Raw genomic sequence first — 12793 nt, 5'->3', positions numbered from 1 at the left:
AGACAAGGGTACTTGGAAATCTGAAGATAAATCTACTTTCTCTATCTGACCTCCTGCTGAATCAGTCTCCGTCACTGTTTGTAGTACTACTGTTCTGAATGTGGCAGAGCCAAGAATTTACAAAGTACTCTAAAGAAAACCAGACCAATGGTGTGCCTGTGCCTCAAAACTTAGCTTCATCTCCATGTGGAAACCACAGCAGCAATCTCTTTATTCACTTTACATGCAGACCACCACATCCCTAGTTTCCAGATGGAACAACTAAACCTGTGCCCTTAAGGTTTCAGCTGAAGTTTATTGGTGTCTTGAAAATTGAGGGGGAAATCAAGTTCTTCATCTCATTTGGAATTTTTAAATCTTATTTCACTCTAGCTGGAGTGGAAGATGAAAAAAACAGGAAGTCTTCCCAAACAACACTCCAGAGGAGGAAAAAAAAAAGTGCTGGTTGGCTCTAAATCTTTCATCCCTTACAAAATCAAAACTTCTCATTCCAGTTTTGAAGACTTAAATTTCCTATCACATACGTAAAACTTTTTTTTTTTTTTTTTACTTCTGAAAGGAAAAGTCATTTCAAAATGGTAAAATACAAACTTTCTATTCTGAAAAGAATGAATAGAGCAGAACATATTGTCCTTATCAGAAGGCTTTTTACAGTTTTCTTTTTCTAAATTAGTTTCCCTTGAAGGCAGCACAAGGGAATGCCTGAGCCTTAGCATTTGATAAATTTGTTGGAGAGGTGTAGTCTGACTGCTGGAGAATAGGCATAGGCCCACACAACCACAGCAGTTCAGGTTTTTCTCTGTAACTGAGTTGTGATGGTAAGTTTGGGATAATAATATTATGTGCCTGACCGGGATGCTGAGATTCATTAGCTGAAGTCTATAAAACACTCTGAAGATAAGTGGTACATATTATCATCCTGTAATTAGGTGGTAATTGAAAGATGCTGGATAAACATTATTAGTCATTAATATTCATAGAAATAGCACTTCTGAAAATGCTGCTGTAGCACCTGTTACAATTCTTTTGAGGGAACTATTTGCACTGTGACCTGAGATGCCCACATGCTGGTACACACAGCACACCCCCAGAGCGTGTGTGCAGCACTGCCAGCCTGCTGCCAGCCAGAGTTGTGGTGACTGGGAAGGATGGTGACCACCTCTGATTGCAGCTCCCCCTTCTGCAGCATCCTCTAAAGCACCAGGTCTGACTGGCAGCACAGGATGCACACACCTGCAGAAGGATCTGCTTTGAAAGAGTGGCCATGAAACATAATTCAGTCATAAGTATTCACTCATAAGATTCACCACTTTAGTATCATATAGTTGATGCACAGAAAGACCAAGCCTTCTCCACATTTCAAAAATATTTTAGTCTGTTTTATTTATTCATTAAATGCTAACTACATGTTGGCACATTGCAAAAGGCAAACACCAAACTGCCCTACAGAGATTCCTTGACCAAGGCCAAGTGGCCATCCCTTATCCAGCTCCATCGATGCCTTTCCTGACAGACCATTAGTTGAATGTCCCTATTCAACACCTCCACTGATGGGGATTTGCATCTTCCAAAGGTCCCAGTCTTTTTCAGTGGGTATATTTCTGGATATCTTTTTCTTACACTCAATCCTAAATTATCCTTTTTGGATTTAAGTCTGCTCATCACAAATCCACATATTTTCTTCTTTGTAGCAGTGGCCTTCTATGACTTATGATCCAGCTATACAGCAATTGCTGAAAGTAGTACATTCTGACCCATTTCACTTTTCAGGTTCTACCTTATCCCTGACTTAGCTACTAGTTTGCATAATGGGAATTTGAGATTGGTGCATTACACAACATGAAGGCCAGCGCTAAGTCCTTGTGATGGAGAATGAGGACATGAAAAAATTGGCTTGCAATTCACAGGATGCAGTACAGAACGAAAAAGAAACATTTCCCCAGCTCTTTAGAACTTTCTTTTCTGGAATATCTAGAAAACATTCTGACCACATTGGTACTTGAACTACCTTCAAAAGGCAAGAGTTTTCTACAGTTCCTTCTCAGCAACAGACTGGTCCCTGTTTTGAGGGAAAATCCCTAAGCAGAGAGGCTCGTGATACAGTTTTCCATTTTGTTTGCTGTATTGTGTTGCAGTGTGTAATAATCACACTTGTTAAGCTGGTTCAGAAATGGCTTATCTTTCTATGCTATACTATACAGGATCTTCCAACTCCTCCAATGACCAATTAATATTTTGATTATTTGATGCAATTTTAACCTATCCTTCCTGATATCAATAATGTTCTGTTGTCATTTTCCTTTTCTGAAGCATCCTGATTCTTTCAGGCCTCGTGCAAACCATCTTACCTCACATCTTCTCCTAGCAAATCATTCCTACATAATTTCCTAGCAAACAGGCTCTAGTACAACAGAATCTAATAACATGGAAACCCTCATAAAATACCCAGACACTGAAGAGTTTAGAAAAGAAAAGAAATCTTACATGTTCTTCTTCAAACTGGTCCCCACCAAATGCAGAGACACAGGGCTTGATACCTCCCGTTCCAAGGGCGATCAAAAACAGACCAACCATAGACAGGACCCTTCATGCAAGAACAAAAACAACACCATTGCAGAACCCTTCCACTGCTTAGGAGAACATTTTAGTGTCACCCAAACATAATTCCTCCAGTATCACTGTCTCTTGCACATTGGCAGTGACAATGAGCCATCTAGCTGCAAATATATATATATATATATATCCTCATTTCTGCATTCAGCACCAGTCAATTAAACAAACAGTGTTTGTCAGTTTCTTGCTGTTCTGAGGCCCAGTGGGTACACCAGACATCAAAGATCCAAGGGACTATTTTTCTCTCATCTGAGAACGAAAGGCTGCAGAAATCAATTGAGAAAAGGAAAATTAAAACAAAACAAAAAAAGCTTTTGGATATAAGACTTCCAGTCTGGGTAAGTGAAGAAATTCTGTTTGAATTGGGCTCTTGGGTGCTTTCCACCTCCCAGCGCTCCTCAAAATTCCACTGTTGGTCCAACAGATTATTGATTATTTTTGTGTGGAACAGGAGTGTCAGAACAGGCCAGATCTGGGACAAGAGAAAGCTATTCCATAAACCAGATGTACCGCTGCCTGCATGCACATATTTTTAGCTCCAGGACCACCTAGGTAAAAACATCATGGTGGTTTCAGAGATGCCGGCTGGAAAACTACTCTGCCATTCCTATCAGTTCAGAATCTGGAGGGCAAGAAGGGTAGCGCCCTGCAAGTAACACAGACCATTCCTCTGTCACACATCAGAAAATGTGTATTTTGGATTTTGTGTTCCCGTGAACACAAGGGGATCTTGCTGAGCCACATAGCTATGGCAATGAGAAAACGAGGTAGAAGGGAGCTGGTGCAAGCAGTTGGACGGAGGAGGCCAAACTCCAGTAGCATAATGTAGCAGAGAAGCATGATCAGAAGCCCCTGTGTCAAAGGGCTCAGTCTTGGTGATGGTTCCAAGCTTCTCCTGGTGCATTCACACTCTAGACTTTCCCTCCAAACTACTGGCCTGATGGAGGTGAAACAAGTGACAGTCCTGGGTAAACCACCTACCATTGCAACCTACAAAAGCATTACAGCTTCATCAGCTACTTACACATGAACTGCCTGGTTGCCTAGGGATGGAATTGCACCGACTGACTTTATCAGATGGCCGACCACATACACAATGGAGAGGTAGATGATTGTCCTGCAAGCAAAGCAAACAGCGGTGACTGAAGGTGCTGGGTGATGTACCATCTGAAAACAGAGCGTGGCTGTGCTTCCTGATATGGAAGGTCTATTTGGCAGATGCACATGGAACAGTTTTGTCCATGTCCCCAGTACTGCAGACAGCCATAACTTTGACGTCAACATTTAGCACACTGGAAAAAGGAGACAGGCAAATGGGTTGAGATTAGGGAAGCATAGACTTTCTCTGGGGAGACTGCTGGGCAGAATAAGCTAAACATTCCACACTGCAAATAGATGAGTACTCTTCAGGTCCAACTCAGTTTCCAGACTACTAATAATTGGCAGTTTGTAGCATGCACTTAACTGTGCAGGAAGGAATCTGTAGGGACTGCTGCTCGCTTTCAACCCACCTGATTACTACATCCAAATTAGGAGTGTGGTTTTCCTGTTACAAGACTGAATTGAATCTCAAGCACCTCTGGAGGACTGAGCTCATCTATCTGCTTCCCACATCTTGGTGAGCGTGAGTAGGAAATCTGACCAGGAGGGTCATGCTTTTGAGTGTGTTACATTGCTTCATCGTCTTCAAGATTAACACATCTGTGTGTTTATATGCAGACAAAACACTCACAGAGAGAAGGGAAGGATTTGTTAGGAAAGAGACACTAAAAGAAGCCCTGTGAGCTCCTCTAATCTGTTATCCTATCCTTAGTATCAGTTTAGCTATTGCAGCAAAAGCCACCATTTATAAAGACTAGGGGATTATTCCAGGAAAAATCTCTTGCCTAATACACAAAAGTTTGCATAATGGTATATTTTCATACAACATCATGCTGCAAGTTAGATATCCTCAAATAGCAATGATCATTCCCAGGCAACCTCAAATAAAGAAGTTAAAAAAAAAACTTTCTTTTTTTTGCATGTGTATAGGTTTTTTCATTCAAAAGGACAAGAGAATGACTAAAATAAACACAAAGAAAAAAGGAATACTGATATCTCTTTAAGAGCTTTTTGCTAGAAAGGCATATTGCAGCCTTCTTTTTCCACGTAGATACTCACACTGCCAGATGTGCTTAGACCTATAGGGAAGGGTTCAGCTGCACTTCATCACTGACAGCAAGACTCCTCAGGCAGTGAGCAGACAGTGCCAAGGAAAGAATGTCCTGTGTACAGCTGCTCACCACCACTCTGGGACAGATGGTGGCCCTGCCCTGCAAATTATCAGCCTAGGGGAGGACTCCCTAATTTTCTCAGGGAGAGTTTAGCTGGTTATGTACTAATGGAGATGATCTGACTGAACCCAAGATATTCTGGGATAAAAATGGGTAAAAATGGGCGTGTTCACACATTCCCTTTGCTGAGAAAGCATAAGTAAGTGAGCACAGTTAGTGATATTTCATCTGAAACTGCTAGATCCAGAGGATGATACTGCTTCCTTACCATCTTTGAATCTGTCCCAGCAACAGAACTTGGCAAGCTGAGGGTTAACCACTCTACACCTTAGTTTCCTCAAGGTGTGTGGGGAAGGAGAACGGAGAAACATTGTGCTCTGTGACTTAATTTATTCATTTGAATTGCACTGCCTATTGGTCATTGGATGAAAGAGGAGCTTGTAACAGCATGAGCAATCACATCAGTTGTTCATCTATTAACAGAGAAGCTGACCTTCACAAGTGTGTCTTTGCTGCATCCTGAGCTATCTCAAAACCAGGAGCGCAGGCAGCACTGGACCTCGTGCAGGCTGTACAGCATAGATGGATCCCGTCTGAACTAGAGAAATGTCTACTTACTTGTATTTCCCCAGCCACGAGTCTGCCATGATGGCTCCAATGACAGGTGTGAAATAACAGAGAGCAGAAAAGGCATGGTACACAGCAGTGGAGAGATTCTCATCCCAGTGGAAGAAGCTTATGAAATACAGCGTCAGGACAGCTGAAAGGAAGCAAGCAAACCACATCAGACAATTGATGTGCATCTCTGTGGGTAAGCAGGAAGCTACATCACAGTGGCAAGAAAAACAGTGATTTGCGTACCAGCTATGAGCACTGTTCCGGAAAGATCTGAGCTTTCAGATCTATTCCTCATAATCCCTGACAAGGAGAAGCTCAAATGAGGTATGTGAATATCAGGCTTTCCTTGCTCATAAACATTTATGTTTAGCTGGAAAACACATTTTCTAGCTTATCACACCCTAACCTGTAGTTCTGTTTATGCATATTTTCTATTTGCAAATTAGGGGCCTGTATGATTCAATTCTCAGGCACAGTGAGCGCACACAACTGAAAGACATCACACACTGGAAAACCAGGTTTGAGACTGAGAATGATGTAAAAATTTAGACTGGAAGTGACATTAGAGGTCTCTAGTCTCTTTTTCAGTTTAAAGCAAGTCTAGCTTCAACATTAGGGCACACTGTTCATGCCTGTATCCCAAAATACAAACCTACTTTGAAAGACAAATGAAACCACATACAGCAGAACTCTGGAACACCAGGCCATCGTATACAGAAACCCAAGAATGGGAAAGTCTCTTCCCATGGGCCACATACCTCTCATGCCATAGTAGGAGAAGCGCTCGCAGAACTCGTTCACTACAATGAAGGCGATGCTCAGGGGGTAGTTGGAGCCACAGAGTTTCTACAGGAAACCAAGCAGAACATATCAGCTTAGTGACAGCTTTCACCCCAGCAACACATCCACACAGCGCCTGGGCAGCAGAGAGGAGTCCAGTCTGAAACCCGGGTGCTCACTGCTGCCTGGCTAGCCTGCAGGTTGGACTCAAAGGAGTGAGGAGACCGCACATCCATCTTCTTTTGGTTAGGGTTCCCAATGAATTTGCCTGGCAGGCATGGATCCAGTAAGGAATGGCGTGGGGACTCTGGCACTGCCAGCAGCCAACACCTGCCACACCTGCAGCTCTAGAAACACCTTTGGAAAGATCCTACTGCCTCTCTGCTGCAACATAACATCCCACTGAGATGCAAAAAACACCTTCAGATGCATTTTTATCTACATTTCATGCAGAGCTACTGCTCTCCCCTGAAACTGCTGCCCTTCCCAGCACCTAGAGAGCAGCCCTCCACTTCCACTTGAAGCTGCTCCTTCCCCTGTGACAACTGCCCTCAATCTCTGCACCTCAGTTGCACCAAACTGCGTCATTGCATTCACTGCAGCAGAGCGTCAGCCACGGCAGCTATTTCATATTCTAAGAATGCCGACAGAGCCACGGATAATTCAATTTATTAAACAAAAATCAAACAAAAGAGCTATGCGCTTCTCAAACCTGCCTGAGCCTGGCTACATTTTTTTATTGACTCCAACTTCACTCCAGCTAAAATCAGCAGTTTCCAAGCGAAGTGCAAAGCATCTGAACAGCCAGGTCTTAGCATGACCTTGTGCAGGATCCCGTCCCTCTGCTAGCCACGGTGGTCCCAGCTAAGCAGGTGGGAGCTGCTGGAAGCTGCTTATCTCCAGTGCCTCCCACCAGGGACAGCAGGATCTCACAGCTCCTGCAATTAGTGGGAGAGATGGGCTGGCCATGCACGGGGTGAGGGACGGAGGTGTAAGATTGTCATCCGCATTTACATTCGAGGTTTTAAACAGCCGTGGTATGGGCCAGTGGAGTGAGATGAACTCTTCGTATGCATTTCTGTACCTCATGTCAGAAATAATGAATTCCTGTATTACTTCCCAGAGTCTCAAATGCAAATACAGATAAGAAGATAGATGTGTTTATTGAGGTTTATTCCACCACGAGACTTGAGCTTATTCAGACTCCCAAAGCAATGCCATCTAGGTTAGATGACTCTAGCTAATCATGCTGTCTTGCTCAAGATTACACAAAGACCACAGAAGAGAAGAAACTGTCTGCTAAACAAAATAAAAACAAAAAAAAAAATAACAACACTGTGACTAAACCACTTTCCATTACTTAACCCAGTATCTGTGATATTTTTGTGATTTTTGAAATATTTTCCTCTCACTATTTATGGAATGCCTTGTTATTAAGAAACCCTTAGACTCTTTGGTTTACTTGAATAAATATGTAATTGTCCGTTTCATTTATAGTTTATGCTGAAGCTGTCATGCTCAGCATATGGCTTCCAAGACAGAGCAGGCTCCCTTGGAAACTGCACTGAGGGCTCCTGCTTTTAGACCAGCCTGAAAAATGGCAGCATGTATAAGCTGCAACCACACAAGCACACAATGCTCTTCTCTAACACGTTCTTACTAATATAGAGGAAAAGTCACAGGAAGGAAATAATGTTTCCTCTGGTTACTTGGTGGCATTTTTTGAACTTAGGAATAAAATGACATAACAGGGATATTTTTCTTCCTCTCTTTCCCAGACCGTGCTATCGGTACTCACGATATTTAACAACATTTGATGCAGACTGGGAGTCTACAAAGCCAAGGCATGCAGGTGTTGGGAACACTGCTGCCTGAACTCACTGCTCAGTGCACAAGCCCTGAAGGATCTAGCTGCATCAGTGGGAGGTACCACGTGCCACGCTGCGACCTGGAGTGACAGAAACCTTGGCAGTGGCCCAGCTCAGCTACTCCTGCTGTGGGACGGGCACCTCCAGCAGATGAGTGAGGTCAAGCAGGGAAAGGAGAGCAGGAGGAGGGACTTTACAGCTAAACCTGCCCTAGTGCCTGAGCCAGCACCTTAAGTAACTGCTTACAAATGCAGAGCAAGGGACTTACGAGCAGGGACACTTTCATCCGGCCTGTACGCCATGAGACAACATCGGCGCACACAGAAACCCTCAGGTGCTCTCTCTGCTGTATCACTGACCTGCATGGGGCCTGCCTGGACATCCAAAAGCGGGCAGCTTTCATCCATGGGAAGAACCAGCTGCGGTATGCTCACTTTTGCAGAGGAGGACCTTGCTCAGCAGAAAGCCCCAGCAAAAGCAAAGAGGCTAAGCCTGGATTCACGAGCACACAGCTACACTGCTGTGCTTAACTAACCACTGTAAGCCTGGGATGTGCAGGATTATGGAGCTCTTAGAAATACTGTGGAAGTTGATAGTCTGTGTCTCAAGGAAAAAAAAAAAAGAAAAAAGAGGTCATTTAAAGTGCCAGTGGCAGAGATGTTTGCTTTCACTTCTCCCTCTTGCTGATTAGCTGCAAAATAGGACTAAGATTAATGTTTCACAGGAGCTCTGAATATCCAATAGTTAATGTCTGCACAGTTCTTACTTAAAACAGTGAGCTAAATATTTGGCTTGCTAATGACATAACTGGCTGCAAGAGCAATTATTACCACACTGTCCTCCAAATCAAAGCAGGTGCAAAACAAGCCCCTTTCTCACCAAAGCCAATATAGTGTACAGTATTTTAGTGTCAAGCCCTCAGCTGGATCTAGCCTGAAAACCTACACAAACGTGAGAGCTGCAAGGTAAGAAAACACTGAATCTGGTTTAACTTACAGCCAAAGATGTAAAGCTGAAGCTCTGGCATGCACGTCAGTGGCCTGTTCTCAGTCCCCATCCTTCCTTCTGCAAAGCAGCACCTGGGGACCCTTCCCGATGGTCTCATCAAAGGAAGCAAATGCACAGCCCAGCTCCCTCCTACCCATGCATGACAGCCCCTTGCACTCCACAGAAGGAAGTCCTTTCCCACAAGGAAGGAAGCGTTCAGGGAAAAGGCAGCAATGAAAACTCTTACTCTTTTTTTCCCGAGGATGCAAACAGTTCATTTTTTCACTTTAAGCTGCCCTTTCTTAACTTAATCAGGTTAGTGGAGGGATTTTTGCCTACAGTTGTTAATGCTTATTTCAACCCTCTGCAAGAAAGGGTGTTTGTCTCTAGCCACAGCACAAAAGAGGAAAGAACAGAGAGATCCTGCAACATTTAGAGCAAGCTAAGCAGAAAGCAAAGAAAAAGAAATCAGCTGTAACACTCACCGGAGATTTTTTCTGAACAGGGAAATCTCCTTTGGGGGGATCATCTCCTGCAGAAATAAAAGTGAACAAACTTTCCTTGGATTCATTTCTCTGAAAAGTGTTCATCTCCCCTCTCGCCTCGTCTCCCACCATGCTCTGTGGCCGTGGTGAGTTGACTGGGAAGATTTCCAACCTCAGGCATGAAGTTTGATTCAGTTTGAGTTAACCCTAATTGAGCACATTTCTGCGGCCAGGGCAGAAAGGGGAGGGCGATGCCATGAGGAAAGACAACAGCAGACTCAGGAAGAGCTGGGGAGCACAGCCTAAACCTTTTGCAGGTTGGGGCTGTGAGCGCTGTGTGGCAAGGACCTCCTGTTTGCTTGGCATGCTCCCAGCTATCATACATGCATCATCCCAGCACAGCCCTGTATGCTGCACAGATGTGAGCTGAATAAAAATCCAGGGTCCCAGAGACCTCTAGAGTCTGCTGATTTGGGAGCAAAGCATCAATCTCTCCTCCGCTGCAGTAATGTCAGGTTTACTCTGCAGGGTTCTCATTCCACTGAAAAACCACATGTCATCCCAAGTCATAGCCACCAGAACACCCATCACACCGAACCCTCGGACACTGGATGTCATGGGTGCCTGCACTGTGTTAAGTCATTTCTTTGCTGTCCCAGGACCAGAATACATTTCCACACCAACTCCCTGGAACATCCTTGCCTTTTCCTATGAGGCAGTTTAATCCTGAGGGCACAGATAGCACCCAGAAGCAGCCCCAAATCCCCTATCACAGAATGGCTTGGGCTGGAAGGGACCCCAAGGATCATCAAGTTCCAACCTCCCTACCTCAGGCAAGGCCACCAGCCTCCAGATCTGGTACTTGATCAGATTGCCCAGGGCCCCATCCAAGCTGGTCTTAGACACCTTCAGGAACAGAACACCCACAGCCTCTCTGCACTGTCATCCCCCCTTATATCCAAAAGGCCACATCTGGGATCTCTACGTGGCAAATGCTTTCTATGCTGGGCTGGGAGCCACTGGTTCCCAGCAGGCACCCTGGTGCCCCTCCTCATTTGCCCTTTCCATGGGAATCTAGGGAGCTCCTTATCAGTATTCCCTGGTGCTGGCTGCAATTAGAGCAAAATTTATAGCCTTCCCATAAACCATTCTCGGGGGCTGCAGCTCTTTGGCATTCCTGGTGCAGTGCAGGGTTTTTTCTTTCCCTTCCATTTGGCTTCTTTAAAAGGCAAATTTTCAAAGCATTTTCCCAAATATTCCTCCCTTTTCTTACCAGAAAAAGCACACATCATACCTAGGATCTGCAGGTGGTACAAGAGCCTCCATAAACTCATCCCTAGTTCCAGCACCAAGTTGCTGCTAGTGCTTGGTATAATGGAGCCAGGTTTGCAGTTGATAAACCAGGATAGAGGCATCTGCCCACACCACAGATCCTTAGTTTGGCTTCAGTTCTTGCTAACAGGACATGGAGAACATCTTTGTTAAGTCCATTTCACAGGCAAGAGTGTCTCAAAAGCATACTCAAAGCTAAGGGTGACGCAAGGAACAGACCTTGCGCAAGTTGGTCCTGCCTCCTGTACAGTAGGGCAGCATATACTCTTGAGTCCTGCTAATCTAACCCTGTGTTGAAGGCAGCCGGAGTATTTCCAAGCCAGCTGTTGGTCTCTCTTACTTGCGAAATCATCTCCAGCCAAGCCCCAGTAGGAGCCTGCTGTGTTCTGCCATGCACAGGTTATAGAATCATAGAATGGCCTGGGTTGAAAAGGACCTCAAAGATCATCTAGTTTCAACCCCCTGCTGAGTGCAGGGCTGCCAACCACTAGACCAGGCTGCCCAGAGCCACATCCAGCCTGACCTTGAATGCCTCCAGGGACGGGGCATCCACAACCTCCTTGGGCAACCTGTTCCAGTACGTCACCACCCTCTGAGTGAAAAAAATCCTCCTAAAGCAGGGCAAACACAGCAAAGTTTATTAAAGGATTACACAAAAGCAAGACAGGAGAGGTTTCAGCATCCCTCGTGCAGGGCTCCCATGCTGATGCAATGTGATTTCTTAATATTATCTTTAGCATCCTGCAGCTATGCTTCCCTTGAGTGTACATAGCCCTGTGCTTTACATCAGCTAAATGATTTTTCTAGTACAAGCATGAAAAAAATGTATCAGTCAGTGGAATTAACATGCTACCTGTCAAATACAGTGCAGAGATGCTTAGGCCATTATCTTCTGGAAGGTTTTCTCAGACAGAAAAGGGGAAAAAGAATAAAAATGTCTGGTAATAAAAGGTGAGTCACAGCAAACAGTGAGAATGAGTTAAGGAGAATATATCTGCAAGCAACTCAGCTACAAGTTGAATAAAACTTGATAGGAGACCTGTGTGGCTGGGATGAGAATTGGGAAGGAATTGTACCACAAATGGAAATAAGGTGACACTTCTGAAGATGAGTATAAACAAACAGATTGAGTATGGAGCAATAGAGGCTGAAAAGCTAAGGCACAAAATGAATTATAGCTAGCAGGGGACACAAAAGGCAATAAGAAAAGGTGTTAGAAATGCTGTAAATATTGGAGAAAGAGGAAGGAAAATGAAAGTCTTATTGAAAATAGAAAACGAGCAAACAAAGGCTGATTGAGAGAAGCCAGAAAAGTTGTGTTCTTTTTGTGTGTCTTCACTAAAAGAAAAAAAAAATGCCACAATGTACAATATTTGGATGCCTCAGTTGTGCTCAAACCATTACAGCCTGATCAATTTCACTTTCAAGTTGTGGATGTGGTTTTTGAACCACCTTCCTTGTGAGGGACAGAGGTAGGACAAGCTTCACCATTGTCTTTAAAAAGGCAGGTGAGGCTTCATATAAAATATCCATCCAGCAAGCAGTGGGAAATCTCTATCAGGGTAGTTCACAATACTTTTCCAACAGACTGGGAGGGTAGAAAACATGCAGGTTCTCCACTGCTCCATGAGCAAAGAGAACACCAGCACAGCCAGCAGGCTGCTTGCACTTGTGTCCATAACCAGGATGGAGAATAGGGTATGAATTCAAAACTGCTTCGTGAGAGAAACCATCCTGTGGATCTGGAACAAATAAGATGAAATTCAGGAAAGACTACGAAGTGCTACCCCAAGAAAAAAAGGCACAGAAATCAACTATTCTCCACTTTCATCGTCAA

At 44.2% G+C, this 12793-nt stretch overlaps 1 protein-coding gene across 1 annotated transcript in view; it reads right to left on the bottom strand.

Moving 5' to 3' along the window:
- The window catches only part of SLC15A2 (solute carrier family 15 member 2), a 44820-nt gene extending 34897 nt beyond the window's left edge, over positions 1 to 9923 (bottom strand). Inside the window, exons 1-5 of the mRNA XM_021398895.1 lie at positions 9625 to 9923; positions 6263 to 6350; positions 5505 to 5646; positions 3638 to 3730; positions 2485 to 2584 (exon numbers count right to left, since the gene is read on the bottom strand). Of these exons, the coding sequence (XP_021254570.1) occupies positions 2485 to 2584; positions 3638 to 3730; positions 5505 to 5646; positions 6263 to 6350; positions 9625 to 9756 (555 nt within the window). The 5' untranslated portion in view covers positions 9757 to 9923. The remainder of the gene's footprint in view (positions 1 to 2484; positions 2585 to 3637; positions 3731 to 5504; positions 5647 to 6262; positions 6351 to 9624) is intronic.

The sequence above is a fragment of the Numida meleagris genome, chromosome 5, assembly GCF_002078875.1.
Source record: "Numida meleagris isolate 19003 breed g44 Domestic line chromosome 5, NumMel1.0, whole genome shotgun sequence".
Taxonomy (NCBI): domain Eukaryota; kingdom Metazoa; phylum Chordata; class Aves; order Galliformes; family Numididae; genus Numida; species Numida meleagris.
Note: the sequence above shows the minus strand (reverse complement) of the source record. Positions and strands in the feature narration are given on the sequence as shown.